Source organism: Epinephelus moara, chromosome 5 (assembly GCF_006386435.1).
Source record: "Epinephelus moara isolate mb chromosome 5, YSFRI_EMoa_1.0, whole genome shotgun sequence".
NCBI classification, from domain to species: Eukaryota; Metazoa; Chordata; class Actinopteri; order Perciformes; family Serranidae; genus Epinephelus; species Epinephelus moara.
In genome coordinates, this window is record NC_065510.1 from 12,693,048 (window position 1) to 12,711,785 (window position 18,738).

The window sequence follows — 18,738 nt, forward strand, 5'->3', positions numbered from 1 at the left end:
GAGTGCCCGGAGAGAACCCACGCTGACACGGGAACATGCAAACTCCGCACAGAAGGGCTCCCACACCCGGGATCGAACCGGCAGCCCTCTTGCTGTGAGGCGACAGTGCTAACCACCACACCACCGTGCCGCCCATGTTAAATATTGTTTATTATTATTTAGAAACATATTGGATAATGCTGTATGCTTTAAGGAGACAAGGTTGCCATAGTCACCTTTACAGTAAATCCTTGTAAACAAACAACAAATCCAGGGAAGCAAAGGAACTTCATGTTATCACATCTGATGCAGCCAGAGGTTGTAAAAGCATCTTTATGTTATGTTGTGCTGGTATGGAGCATTAGGCCTCATGAAAAAGATGAGTCTGAGTGTTTTTATAAGAGGAATCCTCTCAGAAAGGTCAGACAAAATCCATGGCAGTTCATTTCTCTTAAAGTCTGGACTATAAAGAGTGCTCCCCAGAATTCATCTGCTGTCTCTGTACTTTTACCTCACCTTTTACCAGAGCGACCTTTTTATTGAGCACATTGATTGTTTGGCAGTGTGTCAGTGTGTGTGGATTAGCATGTGCTCTCTGTCCAGTATACAGAAAAGCACTTTTTTTTTTACCTTTACTATCTGTCACTTTGGGTTTTGTGTACATAAGAATTCATGCTGTTAGTGATGACATCATTACATTTTTGTCTCAATGCTAGACTTTATTTATGGTGCAAAACTGTGAACCTCTCACACAGAGTTTTCCCTCCTCAAACAGTCAGTGTACAGCACAGCCTGCCCTCTGTGTAATTTGGCACTGGCTAAAAACATCTGAAGTAAAATAACAGAGACATGGTGAGATATATCCTTGATCTTTGTTGCAGTATAACACAAAGCCTGTCTCGATAGAAGTATCCCACCTTCAGAACATCTCTGCAGCCCTCTGTTTCTCTTTCCCTCTGTTTTTTCTTTCTCTGGTGTGGGTCATTGAGCAGAGAGGGGCACTCTCCACCTACATGCCCCACAAAGGCCGCCCGTGGCTGGGGATGGAGGCCTTCCTCGCTCCCCTCACCTTGCTGGGAGTCCAGAGGTGGAATGAGTTTTCACGCTTCAAGAGCCACGAGTCCTAACTCTTCTAGTGACCTCTTTCACTATGTCGATGAGCCTTTTACTTTTACCGGGATCTGTTCTCTCTTCTTGTTTCTTTTTTTTCTCCCTCAAAATTTCTCATTCCTGCCCTCTCTGTCTTTCCCTTTGTCTTTCTTCCTGCCATTGCCTCTTGCTTTGCTTCCTTTCAGTCCATGTTGTTCTCTATCCACCTCGTCTAAACTCCTTTGATGCTTCTGAAACTTTTAATTGACTTCTTGTGTCACCTCCTGTTCTTTCTGTACCCTCTTTTCTTCTCTCCTTGTTCAATTTTCTATCAACAAAGATGCAGTTTAACACCAACCCTGACCTGAGCTTCGATTGGCCCTCCTTCCTATATCGTCCTATGTGTTTATTGTCACCATTAGTCATTTCTTTTCTCTCTCTAATATGATATTTTCAACTTTGATATTTTAAAGAACTCCTTATTTAAGTACTTTTGTATTAATTAGTGGTTGATACACTTACATATTTTCTTCTCGATTTCACTTCATTACTTATTTACTCTGTACTTTTGCTGCTGCTTGTCATGTTTTCTCTCTTGTCTACACCCACGAGTTATTCAGGATCTGTTATGTCACGCACCAAAGAAACTACTGAAAAAAATGCTATCTTATAAACAGCAAAAAATCAAAGCAAAACTTTTCAAAACTTTTTCCCCTTTTTTAGAAGTTCCCTGTGGCTCTATACTCCAAAGACTGTACATCACACACGGATTGTGTTGTAAATGATCTTTTTAGAAAAGAGAGCTGCTTTTTTTTTAGTGTACACCAAATTCTGAGCTGAGACCAAACAAAATAAAAGAAAACCCTGGAAACACTGACAAGGGAAATGTATAACTTTCGACTCGGTTCATGAGATAGTGAGAAAGAAAGAATGAAGGTAGAGATGCAGAAAGAGAATAAGTGCTGTGCGAGAACAAAGAGAGCGATCGACTTATAGACATACATACACGGAGGCAGGGAGTCATAGTGAAGCTTGTCAGCGATCTGCCTTTGACAAATAACCTCTTCCCTCAACCACACCTCACCTCACTGCTCCACTGAGATGGCAATTTACTGTGCACACATCACTCCATCACACTGATGGAGAACTCTATGCGTGTGTGTTAACTATAGTCACACACACAAACATTCTGGGGTAAAATCATGCCTCAGGGTTCACACATTTGCTACAAACATTTGTCCTGCCGCACTGTAACTACAGTACGGTGACTGTGTACACAGAGCAGTTCCAGGAGGATCATAGAAGCGTGGTGTCCAACATCACTGAGGCTTTCTTTTTCTTTTAATTCCTTCTGTCTCATATTTCCTGTCAGCTCATCGCATAGTATATTTCTTTACTTGCCAGTTCAAGCGTACAGCAAAGTCCCTCTGGGATGTAATTAAGCAATAAGAGGGACTGCTAGACCATCTGATTTTGGCACTGGTGTGCTGTGGTAAGCCTATGACCAAAGGCAGAGTGCCTACAGAGCAACCACAGGACACCACAGTTAGATAATCATCTCATATTCAGATAATGTTTTTCTCCCAGTGGGACGTCATTTTTGCATGACTGACATATAAAAGAGTGCCGGTAATCATCTGTTCCAAGACACCTTCAGGTGGAATGAGAGTACTGGCTCGGAAGATAACGCTAATTTAGATCACAAGAAGAAGAATACTTCCAAAAAATAGATAACTGGTTCATTCAAAAACACTTGTAAGGGATGTTTCTGATCGGTGTCCATTTAGTCATGATTTCCCTGCAGCATTAGAGAGAATGTGACTGGTAGCTGTCGATGTACATACAGTAGAGGATGTGCTTCCTTTCTTCATATGCAGGACGACAGGATTGACAGCTGGTTGACTCAAGCGCCAAGCGCCATCTATGCTGATTGAGACTCGTACAGATAGTCACGGCCAATAGATCTGACATTTACCTTTTATTTTCACCAAGAAGGAAATTGATGGTGCCGGTTGGTAGTGGTGGGAACTAGGGCTGCAATGATTAGTCGACTAATCGATGACTAATCGACTATTAAAATAATCTGTGACTATTTTAGTAGTCGACTAATCGGTTTGAGTCATTTTTCATAGAAGAGTACTATAAAAGTACCCCAAAATATTGGCAGCTTTACACACTCTCCCATGACGGTGAACTAAAACCCTTTGACGTGAGTATGAAACAAGACATTAGATGACATAATTTTGGGGTTTGGGAGAGACAGACTGGGGGGTTGGGGGGGGGGCTTAATAAGCAGGGGACCTGGGAGTCATCCCCCAACACATTTTGAGCATCACACACTTCATTCTCTGCATCCTGGTTAATTTTTATGCAGCAGTTTGTGCCTTTTCTCCGTCAATTTATGGTGGAAATGTCATGCTCCTTCCTGATGCACGATCCCACCATGCATGATTGCTCCATCTTCTTTCCATTTTATGCCAGATTGCAGCCATTGCTTTTGAAGTTACATACACCAACCCCCTTATTTACCGGAGGCAATTTTGCATCTACGAGTCACGTTCTAGCAGTTCACTGACATAAAAGTCCTCTGTTACTTTCATGTTTTTATTGGGGTGAACAGATGAGCACGTGTTCTAAATACTGTGGCGGACGTGTCCCCTGTGCACCCAGTAAAATCTACTCCTCGGAAACAATGTATAAAAAAGTGCACAGAGCCTTAGATTAGTGCATCTAACACCCACACATTGGCTGCAATGTGTCCATGTCCACATGTGCCATCGTGTCAAAGTCAAATTGCCACAAACTGGCAAAAGGCCGAACTGCCAGAAAGTGGAACAGTTTTAGAGCTAAATTGTTGTAAGGACTTAAAATACATACATAAACGATAAATTCCCATATCAATACATTTATCAATATTTTTGTCCTGTCATTTACCTAAACTTAATGAGACATTTTAAATCTTACAGAAGTATGAATATGTTGTGATATGGTTAGTTATGTTTGAGTGTGATTACATGGACATGAGTAACTCATTTTACAGGCTTATCCCAGTTATGATATATTATCATATTCATCCCTGTGTCTCTGGAGTACTCTAGCTAGCATATTCGGGATTCTCATAAACAGTATATGGTCTTTACATGCTCAAACAAATAAATGGGATGCTTCAAAAATCCGATCATAAACAGGTAATTCACGTCCATGTAAACGCATTGACTTATTATGTTTATCACCAGTGTTCAGTTATTTAACGTCCTCTGTCATGCGACAAAATGTCTGAGTGAAACACTGAACCCTTCACTATCAGCGGCCTCACTCAAAAGAAAAAAGAATATATCACAGTAATGGCTTTCAAAGACTAAACGCCATTTAAAACTCATGTTTAATAAATGAGATGCCTGACAGATACTTGTGTTTTATAATCAGGAAATTGGAGCCGTAAAGTAGTTGGGTCCATTATTTTTCTCCACACTGTGATTTGTTTTGGGAGCTGACGCACAAGGCTGCAGCCTCTCTCAGCACTGATTGTGCATGGATTTTTTACTTTGACTGAGGGAGTTGGAATTAATTTTAAAAGCTCATTTGACCAAATACGTTCTAGTAATGGATTTTGTTCAAAATTAATCTTGGTGGAAGTGACCTGGGTGTACGTGTGTGCTTTTGTGTGTGTGTGTGTGTGTGTGTGTGTGTGTGTGTGTGTGTGTGTGTGTGTGTGTGCATGTGTGTGCGCACGTGTGTGTGCCATGACTATCTGGGCGCATTAACAGTATCTGCTCCAGTTGTCTATTGTTCAAAGCTGTACAAAGACAAAAGGCACGCTGCCAAAGAGAGTTTACAAAGTTGTAATTTTAAGATAAAGCAGCATTTGATTAATGTAAAAGAAACATTCTGTATTGCTTATCTGACAGAGAAATGATAAGAAAGTTTTTTGTTTTGTTTCAAATTAATTTTAGAAGCATAGATTTCACACACCCAAATCTTGATGAATGTAGCCCTGCTGTGATTATGACATATTGCTTTTGCTGGATGATATTATAGGGAATATGTCATCTAAATATAACATATTTATTTGCAAAGGCTCTTTAACCTTTTAACCATGCCTGTAAAATTTATGTGAAATGCCTATTCAAGGCGTACCCAACGTAAATAGAAAGTAGAAAGCTGTTCTTGAAACACTTGAGTACAAGCATACATGCTTTCTTCTGGAAAATAACACGCTGAAGTCCAAAAAAAAAAGCTACTCAAGCTGCATATCGCTGTGTTCAGAATTTCACTGGCTATACGTAGCCTCAGTCATTGGCACAACCTCTTGCTGGCTGGCTCCCAAAGTTGAGGGCAGGCCCTTCCTTCCAACAGAGGCTCTCATTGGCTATTGTAAGCTGTGGAGGGACCATGGAAGCTCCTATTGGGTGAAGTGAGGTGTCAGTCAAAATGTTAGAGCACAGCAGCCATTTTGGTGCAACGCTTTGGCATTATATTTTCATGTAAGGAGAGTTATCAAGATTGCCTGGCGAGATTAGAACGTCTTAAATGATGCAATGGTAGTCAGTGGTTAATTATGGATGTAAAAATATGTTTGGACAAAATCTTTTGCTGCATTTGGACTGTTGAGACCTTTGCTAATGTGTCAGGAACATGTTTGTGAGAATATTATTGATCAGTGGATAACAGTGAGGCTTCATTAGTGAGTTGTAACTGTTTGTTTGTTGGTGGTGTGGAAGAAGTTGAAGAAGTGATGGTTTGCAGCAGTCTGTTCACAAGAGTCTTGACTTTATAACAGTTGTTTACATATTTGATAGTATTTACGCTGGAATCAGTACCATGGATAAATGTAAGAAACCATTTTGTTTGTTTTGTTTTTCTTTTTGGAACTTCATTGATTAATAAAGCTTGCATTCTTGCTATGAGATCATTTATTCATTTGCTGTAGATCCAACTATTACCTCCCCTGAGTTCTAGGCTACTCTTTGTAAAGCACATAGTGACCTCTACTTGGATGGTAAATGCTCATGCCCATGGTAAAGGCAGATTTCCAGTGCAAGTATTTTATAATGCACTGTGTGGAGAAAATAAAACCTCCCACACACATGAAAGAAACTGGCTTTCCTCAACCAACAATTTCATCTCTTTTCACTCCACTGATCTCATTGTTCTCCTCATTGATTTGCATACTTTTACCTGTCCTGTTCAGGGTCTGCTGCCCTCTCCCCTTCGCTCTGTCTGGCTCTTATCTTTTTTCTGGATCTGGATTTTATTTTATTTTTTATTCTGCTGAAATGAGACACACACTCCAGAGACTCTGAAAAATCCAATGTGTATTAAAGAAAAGTGGGGATTTGTCTGTATGTGTGTGTGTGTGTGTGTGTGTGTGTGTGTGTGTGTGTGTGTGTGTGTGTGTGTGTGTGTGTGTGTGTGTGTGTGTGTGTGCATGTTTGTTACCTAATTGTTTATTGTAGGAATTGGGACTGGAGTGCAATAGACAATAGTCTGCCTTATTTTCTGATTTGCAAATTGAACCCAACTTACTTACACTGTGTCTGTCTTATATTAGTTTGCCAATATATGAAACTGATTGGCACAATGGTGCAGTGGTTAGCATTGTCGCCTCACAGTGAGAGGGTTCCTGGTTCGAACTCAGGGTGGGGGTTTGAACCCCGGGGTGGGGAGCCCTTCTGTGCATGTTCTCACAATGTCAGCGTGGGTTTTCTCTGGGTACTCCAGCTTCCTCCCACAGTCCAAAGACATGCAGGTTTATTGGTGACTCTAAATTGGCTGTAGGTGTGAATGTGAGCGTGAATGGTTGTCTGTCTCTATGTGTCAGCCCTGCAATAATCTGGCGACGTGTCCAGAGTGTACCCTGCCTCTCGTCCAATGTCAGCTGGGATAGGCTCCAGCCCCCCCACGACCCCTAACAGGATAAGCATTTACGAAAATAAATGAATGCATGAAACTAAGAGTCAGTTTGTATGTACACCAAGTGAAGTCCAGTTGTCTCACAGACCTAAGTTTCACTCACACAAATATTTTCTTCCCTGGCAGTGATGCAGGGGAGGAAGAAACTATTTTAATAACCATGTTAGTGGGTTCAGTGGGTAGAACCAAAGAACCACAGGTTGCCTGAGTGCAAGTCACATAACTTTCATCTTCGACTGGAAAAGATGAATCTGTTACCATGACACTCTTGATGTTGCAATTTAATTGCCCATGAATGATTTATTGACTTTATCCTCAACATGTGCAGGTCAGAATTTACTGCAGATCAATTTCTCCTCCACGTATCAGACAGATAATTATTTGAGCTCCTGTGGTAACTGTACCTGCACATGTTATCAATAACTAAATTGACAGCCATGAAAGAGATTACATGAGCAATGACTGTGGGAACCGTGACAAATGGCTGACTTGACACTAGAGGAAGATCTTGGATACAAATCAGGCAAGAGACTGTTTAGACACCACGCCAATGTTTTCGGCAAATGAGGATGAATGATTTATGTAACACTTCTGGGGCCATTTTCACAAAACATCTCAAGGCTATGAGTAGCTCTTTACTGGCTGATGTGGGGGGAATCCTAAAAATAATGCCTGTATCAGCTCTATTTCTTAACACCTCTAGGTTTTATTAAGAGAAATTTATGAAACAAAATGTCGTCAGCTGAAGAAACACATGAATGCAGTCCCTTTACTCTCACATTACACAGAAAACGCTGGCTTAGTGGACATCACTGGGCTGGACTGTGTGTAGATGTCACACATGTGATGCAGGTCCAGGTAACAGCGTCATCAAAAGACGATGACATCTTTACCAAGCAGAAAAAAATGTCACAGTGTCAACACACAGGTGATTTTGGTGGCAGCCAGAAAATACTTGTCACTGTCAGTGTCCAGGCTGAACTGATGACTCCTGTATTTTTCTGGAAAGCTGCTTGAGGCTGCTGTTTGAGAGGCATCAAGTCCCAGTTGGATGTCACTTGCTGGGGCACAGTAGCTGTCCCTGCAGGCTGTGACTCTTCACATCCACACAAAACCAGGATATCAGTTACAGTACAACATGGAAACGCACAGCATGCTGGCCATTTGATTTTTACCTTCACCAAGGAGGATGTTTTCAGTTTGGTTTGTTTGTCCGTTTCTCAGCAGGATTATGAAAAAACTGCTGGAAAAAAACTTCCTCCTCTTGGTGGAAGGGTGTTGCATGGGTCAGGAAAGAACCTGTTACACTCTGGAGTGGATCCGAATCACGGAGCACAGACAAATAATTTTTCCCTTTTGTTACACTGCTAGATAGGGCATTTGGTCCAGTTTTTAATTAGGTTTTCTTTCCTAACATTAATATGGCTCATGGACACTCTTAAAAACTGTTCTCAGACCAACCTTTCACTGTGGGCCGAGTGAAACAACTTCATCCCTAGCAATGTGGGTCTTATTTCTCAGTAAAAGCTGCTCTCAGCAGCTTTGTGAGGAGCTCTGATGACGAAACGCTTAGATAAAATACTTGAATACTGCCATTTGTATCTAAAGGTCATTCAATTGGTGTGAATTCCTTTTTTTCTCACTGCATTTTCCTGTTTTCTGAACATGAAAATGTTTTAAAGGAACAGTGTGGAATATTGAAGAGGACTTTGTGACATCTAGCTGTGAGGATTACTGATTTCAACCAACTCTCCTGGTTGGAATTCCTTCAGTGTTCAGGTCTTTTTTTTTGCTGGGATCCAAATTATCTGCAGAGGTCTTTTTCTCATCGAAACAAATAGGCCTGGTTATTGAAACTGGTAAAAATACTGAAGAAAGCAATATCGCATAACACATCAGTGTTTCTCCAAAGCTGTTTGGCATGTCTGAGACGTCCCGTTAGCCTAGCACCTGCTAATGTGTAAGATTTAGATATTTTATCTTTCAGCCAACTTCCAGGCTCACGTTGCGGGTGGGCAGGTACACAGACGCCGCTGATCTCTCGCTTCCAGTCAGCGGAAAAAAGCTGCGTTGAAGCGGTTTCCAGACGCGTACACTAACGATGTCGTAAGATGCACTCAATCAGACGAAAAAGTGTTTGTTTCTGATTTTAAAGGCTTAGATTCAGGAGCCATTTTAGCGGAGGAAACACACACACCTGTCTTGCATTGATGATGTCAACATGTTTGTGTCGATATTCAGAAGGTTTTTACTAAAGTCAAATTACCTGCCGAGGTCTCTTCTCCAAAGCAAATGACCCTGATGATGTAAACCAATAAAAACACTGAGTAAAGCAGTTTCACATTAAAAAGTCATTGTGCAGGTGCTGCTAACTAAGGTGGCTGATGCAAAACATATATGGCCCTATGTAGAGCTGTTTGGATTGTCAGTTTTGGGGGCAGCTACTCAAGAAACATGGCGGTGCAACATGCCTGTGTCCGTGGACAAGGACCCACTCCCGATGTAAATATAAACAGCTCATTCTAAGGTAACGAAAACACAAAGATTCTTATTTTCAGGTGATTATACACTAAAGAAAATGTATTATATTATATTCCATATCTGACATTATATCCCCCTACATCCTACACACTAAACCTTTAAAAAAAATCACAACTTAAGCATACACTCGTTAAATGAGTTGGTTCATACATGCCTTCGCTTTTGCCTGAATGTTTGCCTGATTTTTTAGGGGGGAAAGAATACACATTCTGATATTAGGCTTTATCAATCTGCTGCACCAAGGTAGCTCTTTGTCTGTCAGCCAAAGTGATAAATATCCCTGCCTCCCTCTCATTGAGATTTTTTATTAGGCAAACCCAGAGTAGTGTGTGTGTGTGTGTGTTGCTTTTCACCATCTGAGTGAATAAAAGGTGTTTAGATTTACATTTGCAGTGATGACACACAGATGTGGCTTGTTAATGATGCCTGAACACTCATCCAGAAATCCTGACTTTGCGTGTGTGTGTTAGTGTGTGTGTGTGACTTTCAGCATTTAGCCTTGAAGGTTTGCATAAGTGGAGCAATTACTAAGCCGGCAAAACAGCATATGGAGAGAAAGCGAAAGAGTGAGAGAGACATAGAGGGAGAGGGAGAAAGTGAGTACTTCCCCCCACAAACAAAAAGCCCTCCCTCGCCCACCCTACTGCTCCTGCACATATCCCTCCTTTTCTCTCTTTGCTTTCTATTTTCTCCAGTGAGGGCAGTGGAGAATGAATAACAGCAGGGCTGGGAAATGGAGACGTGATGCTCTTTATGCAAATCAAATACCAGCATTGCCATTCATTTCCTTCAGAGCACCCTAAGGACAGAAAAGGAGCCAAAAAGCACTGGGAAAAAAAACAGCAGGGAAAAGTTGAAGCCAGGTCAACTTTGAACAAATATTTTTACAAAAACGAAGCAGGGTTTTGTGAAGGCCAATCACCGATCAGTATTCATCCTGGCTGAGCTGAACGCAGCGTTGGGTTACAATTCTCACCAGCCTTGACCGGCCCATACACTGCAAGAAAATTTACATAGTGGTTAACATCCAAGCCCACAGTCAGTAAATGTTGAATTTGACAGCTGCAAGCTTCTCATAGATTTGTCTCAGATGATATTGAAAATGAACAACATGGCATCAATATTCAACAAGTGTTTGTCGGCAGAGAGAGGAGAATTATTTCTTCATCATGATGATACATTTGATTTAAATCTCTTCCGACATATAAACGAGAAAGACGCGATACTGAATACCTGACTCTGCAAGTGGTCGTTTGCTCCGGGGAATGGCACCTCGGGACTCAGCTGGAATATAACACAAAGGAAATGAAAGGACTGGGTGACGCTGTGTGTGAACTTTGCGGTTTTCCTCTAAATCCTGTTTAAATTTGCATTAGCAATGGCAAAGGTTTGCAGTCTGTTAAGAGACATGTATTCACTTTTACGAACAACCACTCAAACATAATAATTTCAGAGGGACACACACACAAAGTCTGCCCAGTACACACACAGAACGCTATATGTATGCGAATGTCAGAACATTTTCTTACTTTTAACAGTTAATTTCATGGCTGTCCTCATAAAAAGTAATATTCTGCCATTGATCTCCCTCAACGTCTTCAATCTGTCCATCTGTAGCCTCAGGGCTGATCTATTTAGAGGGGCTGTCTGACTCTAAGAAGAATCACCGGTATCGTCTCAACAGGTTGAACAGCTACAGGCACCTTAGTTAGATTTGTGCCAATTACTGCTTGACAGGAATTCATATTTACTTTGATGAACAGTTTGTGATAGCCTGTTTCTCTCTTTCTGCAGTTGAGGTGCCGACAATTATTTTTCCTTAGAGATGATACATTGTGTTTGATTGGATGATGATATGTAATCTGAAGGGATGGAGTTTCTCCCGTTAACTATGCAGATGTCTATTCATGATTGGAGGGGACAGGTCCTCAAGGACCAAACCCATCCTCTCCCTGAAACAAATGCTAAACAGCACAGTTATCAAAGACAGCTCTGCAACAACACTCAAAGTAAAAAACTGCAAAATACTGCAAACCTGACAATGTGAGAGGCAGGCACGGTTGAGTTGACAAGCAAAGAATTGCCTCCTGTCTGTTGGTTGGCATTCTTTGGCAATTTTCTTTTAACAATATTTTCACCCCACAGTTCTGTACAGGATGAGGATAGATTTAAGTGTTATAAAGCAGTACAAAGACAAGCATCCCTCTAAACATGCTTCCTCTTTATTGTTGACAGAGCAACCATCCAATCACCACGGCTCCGTCCTGCCTCCGGTACCTCCCCCTCACCGCCAGCAGCCCTCAATAACCGCTCTCAACCAATCCCTGGGCTCCACGCACCACGCTGGCCAATCACTGAATTCAACGCGGCAGCTAACCCCTCCTACTGGAAGCCCGGCCCCTGTGGCCGGCCAATCACCAGCCGAGCTGCAGACCACGCCCCCCGAGAGCGTCCCGCTGCAAGACAGCTGGGTGCTGGGTAGCAATGTGCCTCTGGAAACAAGGTAAGCTGACTTCTTACTATCTTACTTTATGTTTCATCTGTCTGTGCTATAGCTGTGGTCACCAGAGTCATGTGAGTCACTGAGTGATGCTGGGTGGGGCTTTCCCTTTAATGAGAGGACCTGAGTTTTAATGTCAACACCAACACAAGTATCCTCAAGCAGCACACTTTACCTCTACATCCTGAACAACTCTTTACCCTAAGAAGACAAAGATGAAAGTGCATTGTGTGTCAAGTCACAAGTAAATTAAGGCTTAGCAAGTGTAACAAGTACTCAAACTGGAAGACAATGGTCGTTGCTGTAATATACCTAAAAAAAACAAAATTGGAAAACCTTTAAAAAATATGTTACATAAAGTTGTGATACTTTTGGTTTCAAATGGGACTTGAAAAGCAGTCTCCTTACCCATTCATCCAACCCAACCTCCTCCCTACGCGGACTTAATAAATGTAAATACAGTACGGCCATAGTACCTCAACTCTATGCTTCCCATGACAGCTGATAACAGCCATTTAATGGGCTGATAATGTTTGGATATGCTGCAGGGTTTTAGGCCTGATTGACTCGTTCATGTAGATTTCTCCTCTGTGAACAGATGTGTAGTATAGTGAATGCAGTCAAGCTTTAATAATGGGATAAGATAAATAAGATGGCCAGTCCTGATCTGTTCCTTTCCATTCTGACAAACATTATTTTCTTGTATGAAACCCTACTTTGAATTCAGAAAGTGCCATGATAAAGCACAAATTGGGTGAATACAATTGCATCAAATTTGTTGAAATACATCACTGTAGAGGAGTATTAAGAGCAGACTAATAATAAGTCAGATTCAAGTGATTCATCAAGAGTCTAAGTGATCATTACTGTGGTCCTCTGTATTCAAACCGTGGATCTTATTTCATGTGACAACTCCAAGCCTTCACTGTCATTGTGCGACGCAGCCACCGTGTGATGTATTATGAGCATCATGTGGAGTGACACCAGTATTAAAATTGAAACTGCATTGCCACTTCATCATCTGTGCCATTGGAGATCCTCCCAAATTTACAGAGACGATAGCTCTCTCCTCGCCAGACCCTTGTTTCATTAAAAGGAAAAGGAAATACAGTTTACCCTATTTTTTATTCATGAGAGATTTTGGCTGGATAAAAGAAGGAAGGGGGCGCTGATTTGAACTTGGCTGTGTGACAAAGTGAAATGGACTGACAACTTAGATGTTTTGGTATGTGAGGGATACCAGCAGAAAGATTTAAAAACATGTGTGTGGCAATCAGCCAACATAGATGCTGAACCAATATACTGTTGCTAATAATAAAGAAACTATACGGAGAATGAAATTGTGTATATTTCTTCTCCGTCCTTATGTTTACTTCAAATTGTTATGCATTCTCTGTGTATAGGATTTTTCCCACAATATATGGGCCCCCTCATACTTGATGGCTATGGTTGGATTATTATTGTATGATATAAAGGGTGCTGCACAGCCAAAAAAAGTTGTGGTCTGTTACTTTAAAGGTCTGGAAAAAGGCACTCACAAAGAGCTTTTACTAGAGAAATCACAAGCTTCTCAAGATAGAAAGATTAGACATCTAAAATATGGCTGGCAAAAGAGGTTAAAGGGGCACAAGATGGCGGGGTGTGCAGGGTTCCAGGCTTCCTCTTCCACTGGTAGCACTGGTGAAACCAACTTTCACAGTTGGTTGCACCCTTACATGTTATTTTTAATTGACATTATTTGTTTTTTTATATCCAGTGGCTGAAAAGTAAATTAATAGAAAAATGCACTACGTTGGCTCTTTTGCAGCCAACTCTCTCTGTCTGCAGTCAGTCAATCACTCTGTAACCTCGCTCAGTGTCCCGCCCACAGCACTATATGATTCAGTACACATCACGAGTAATAGCCTATCAACACTGAAGGCTGCTGTGCCACAGACAGGCCAAGAGACTGGAGCTGCTGCTCCAGTGAGGGAGCTGTGCTGTCTGTGGAATGTAAGGCAGCCGATATTCCTGACGTTGTAATAAACATCACAGTCTCTTATACTGATGTTCTGCCGACAGTGCCCTAGTAGTAGTTAGTTGGATGTAACTTCAGGTGTGTGAGTACGAGAACTGCAAGGAGATGAAGAGGGAGTGAGACAGAGCATGTATCATAGTTTATACACTATACACTTCATATACCAGACTTACTGTATGTAATACAGACCTTCCACTACGTATTCAACTCGGGTTAGACCCACGTATCAGTCAGCTGTCACCTTAACTACCATGTGAAACTTTAACCTGCATGCTCAAAAAAAAAAAAATTCATGTATAATGTGCAATCATTTGGTAACAGTCAAGAGCCCTGGTGTTGTTATTACACGCAGTGGATATTATGTAATTGAATTAGGGGCCATGCAACTTTAATCTGTTCCCAGCAATTCACACACAAAATAGCTTGAAAGGAAATCCAGTCAACCTCTAAACACTTCCATCAATACATTGCTCATTTCCTGATCTCTTTAGGCAGACTGTGAATCCAAATATATAGTAAATTGGCTTTTTTTTGCTGAAGTGCTTCAGCGTTCTAATAGCAGTTGTTCGTTCAAAGCACTGGAGAGCATCCCGAGGTCGGTGTGTATTTCTTTTCAGCTGTAACACGGGTTTTATTGGATGACGTGAACCTTGTTTGCTGAACGATTTGTAGCTCTCTGTCTCTCTGTCTTTGTCGACCACAAACTCCCCTCACGGTTCTCTGATATTTTAAAAATCACTGTTCTCTCCAGCAGAGTGTAACATCATGTTGGCGACTGTATAAAGGCCTGTTGCCCCCGAGCTGTCCGCACACACATACACACACAATACACAATTTATGGGTGCAACCCTGACCCTCTATTCACCAGACAATGTATATCCCACTCCCTCTTTCGCTCCTTCTTCCTTTTTCTGTCCCCCTCTCGTTAATGTCTTTCACCCAGAGAGAAAAGGAGAGTGACAGATTGATAGATGGGGAAATGTCTGCCTTTGTAACTCCCAACATGTGGGCTATGTGTTTGTGTTTATGTGCGTGTGTGTTTGGGAGAATCGGTGGACTTTTGGGACAGCCAAACCATGAGCCCTGGTGTGGTTTTATATTCCTATGAAGGTCTGGCACACACACACACACACTCACACACATTAAATTTACGAGGGAAACTTTAACCTTCACCTTTAATTCACCAGACAATTTGTAGCCAGCGCTTTCTTTCCTTCTTTCTTCTTTCTCTGTCTCACCCTCTTTTGTCTCATTCCCTGAGAGAAAAAAGGGAATGCTGATAGATTGATAGAGGGGGAAATGTCTGCCTTTAGGATCTTAACGACCCCCAGCATTTTGGCTGCATGTCTGTGTTGGAGAGTATTTGGGCCTTTGGGACAGCCAAGCCACGTCCCTGGCTCAGCTTTATATTCATATGAAAGACACACACACACACACTCACACACACACAGCTCACACACGCATCATCTTTCAAAACTGAGCCTACCCCCCAACTGAAAAGACAGACCCTGTGAGCATGGTATGTATGAGGGTCTGTGTAAGAAATGGTACGTCTCTCCCTCTCTCTCTCACACACACACACATTCGGACAGCCGTGGAGATAAAACGAGGCCTTCAGGAGAGAGGGTAAGAAAAAAACTATCAGCTTGTGGGGTGGAGCTGAAAAATAAATGCTGTGTGACTTGGGACACTCCCTGCATAGCAAATCACACACATTCAGTCAGCGCTCCAATCCAGCATCTTCAGAGATGTATGGACTGCACTAGTAGTCGGTCTGTCTATCGTACTCTCAGTTTCTTGCCAAAAAACATCTAACTTTGAGTGTAAAATTGGTTGATCTAATGTTAGGAACGTAAGCTACTTCCACTTACCGTAATTCAGAATTTCATCTCCTACTAATTGTGCATACAGATACATAACACAAGAGTCGGGGCTGGCTGTAAAAGGTTCATTAGGCGATATTTAATTTGAATTTTGTATTATACGCTCTCAGTGTGTTGTTCCTTAGTTCTAAGTGCTCACAGGCCACAACACTCACTTCAGTGAAGTATTATGCACGAGGTTGCTTTGAAGCATTTTACATAGAATAGTTTTAAATTAAAAAAAAATACTTCAGCACGAACCCTTATTGTTCTCTGCTTTGTAAGATGGTTAATCTATACTGACTAATGTGAACCCAACAGCCTTATAAGCACATTAAGAAGTAACAGAACATGAGATCAAGTTCTCTGGTGGTGTCAGGGGAGCACTCACTGGGCTAAAGCCAAGAGTGTTTTCAGCAAAGCCCAGAAACGTTACTGTTCATCACACATGGAATTGTTTTGTACTAAACTCAGGTCATGCCAAATTCCCACATGATCATGCTGACTGATTAAAAAATATAAGCATTATGTTCAAGAACATTTCCTGGACAGCATGCCTCCAACCATGCCCCTTTTTTGTCTTTACTAATACTCTTATTTTGTGCGTCCTGTCTTCACCCTCTTCACTCCTGTATATATGTGTTTATTTATGTTTTGTTTTTGTTTGTTATAATGTGTGGTTACGCAGCTATGTGTGGTTTTAATCGTGTGTGTGTCTAGCCATGTGTTGTTGATTTTTTTATTTATTGCCACTGTGGCAAAACCAATCACCCCTCAGGGACAAATGAAGGTCTTGAATCTTGAATCTTGTCCCTGGTAAAGATGATAATGATTACACTGAAGCGTTGAAGTCTGCGCCAGCTTCAGTTCTCTGTAGTCTCAGTCCAACCTGCAGATCGGCTGACTCATCCTCTGTCCCAGGTCCCAACTAACTGATAATAGCTGTTCTACTAACTAGCTCCTGACTCAGATGCACAGCAGCTTAATTTTTTGTTCAAAACTGGATGCAGTTTAGCCAGGTTACGCATTGTTTGAAATATGGCAATGTATGTTAAAGGGGGCAAATTCTCTTTTTTGACACTTAACTGTGTGTTTGACAGAATAATGATATTGATTGTGTAATGAACTTATGGATATTGCAACATCTGCTGATTGAATCATGGCCGCAGACTCATTCAAATATTTCAGGGCTAAGCCTCGGAGGTCTACAGACCCGACAACTGCGTCTGACCGTGTTCATAAAGAGCAAAAAAATGTAGAGAAATTATAAAAGATCTAATCTAATAAATACCTTTGGTAGCAGAACATTTCCATCAGGGTTCATATCTGTGTTGAATCGTCTTTTTCATTGTAACAGCCCCGCAGTTATGTGGCAGATGAACAGGCAGATGATGGTCTATTGCCGCACACTGGCCGGTGATAGGTCAGTTTCAATGAGCTTTCAAGATCATCCTCTCTTTATTCCCATATTATGCCTCCTCTCAGCCACATTTCATCAGCAATTTGGCCTAAAACACAAGTTCAAACCTGTGTCAATCTTTCAAGTACAAACCACTAGATCCCTTTCAAAGGAGCAGCATTTCATCAGCAACTCAAGTTTCACACTCTTCAGTCAGCGTCGCTCTGTCTTTCATTTGAATATTTTCCCTTTTTAAAGAAAACATGTTTTCCCCTTGACAGTTTATACTGATACGCAAGCAGTATCAGTAAGTCAGAGTATAAAATCGGACATATGAGAAGCTGTAAGACAATCTTCCCATACACAACTCATGTGGTATCACGGCTCAAATCTACAGTAAATATGTCATCAGTAAAACGAGATCATGTTCTTCATATCGGAGATCGACACACTGACTGGACCAGGTGTAAAGATCAGTATCACTCCCACACACCGGTTTCACCCAGGTTTATGTTCTGTTTAAACAGTGGCTGCTTCTCTACTCAACATTCCTGTCAGCTCGCATGGTATCAGATAGACCGTGTGTGTGTGTGTGTGTGTGTGTGTCAAACAGCCATGGTATCATATAGACTCTATAGTTAATCTTTGCAGACAAAACACTCACCAACTGCCACATACCTTTACCCTATATACTGTTGTACTGTTCTCTCTGACCCTCTTTAACACAGTCAGACACACACACATATACCCACACTTTACATGATACCCTGACTGTGTCTCTCTCGTCCTCGATCGCACTGTTAAACCAGGCTCGAGGCATATGTTCCTCTGTTTGTGAGCAGACTGACAGAGAATAAACCTTGGAGTGTTTAGAATAACACAAGTGCTCGCCATCGAATTTATACACAGAACTTACAAACACTTCTCCAGATTGAAAGCCAAATACATTCGCCATATTCACAGTCTTTTAAATCTCCCCCTCCTCACACTTTCTAAAAGCCCCCATCACTCTCTTTTTATATCAACTATGCAGTGACAAGAAGACGTCAATTCATATATTGCTCCCAGCATATTGCCATTACACAGGCACAATATTCCCCACCATGCTGCACATCATACAAACCCATTTACATAGATTGAAAGAATCTGGGATGATGCTTTCTAGTGAGAATAGAGAACAAATATACAGATATTATGAAAATAAAATATATTCAAATGACTCAACATTTGTCTGAGGACAATATAGAAAATGTGTGTTTACCATTTTTCCAGGGAAAGCGGATTGAACAATTTTACAGCCTTTTTTTTAAACAAATTCTATATTTTCAAAACTGACAGAAGACTCAGAGAGAAAAAATATCAAATAAATGTCTTGTTTGGAGTTGAAATATTAAACACTGACACGGATTTGATTTAGTTTCAGCTCCACTTTGTGTAT

At 41.3% G+C, this 18,738-nt stretch overlaps 1 protein-coding gene across 3 annotated transcripts in view; it reads left to right on the forward strand.

Moving 5' to 3' along the window:
• LOC126390032 (teneurin-3) overlaps positions 1-18,738 on the forward strand; it is a 285,118-nt gene that overhangs the window by 116,357 nt on the left and 150,023 nt on the right. For all 3 annotated transcript variants that reach the window (XM_050044110.1, XM_050044111.1, XM_050044112.1), the window contains one exon: positions 11,758-12,025. In XM_050044110.1, coding sequence (XP_049900067.1) covers positions 11,758-12,025 — 268 coding nt within the window. The remainder of the gene's footprint in view (positions 1-11,757; positions 12,026-18,738) is intronic.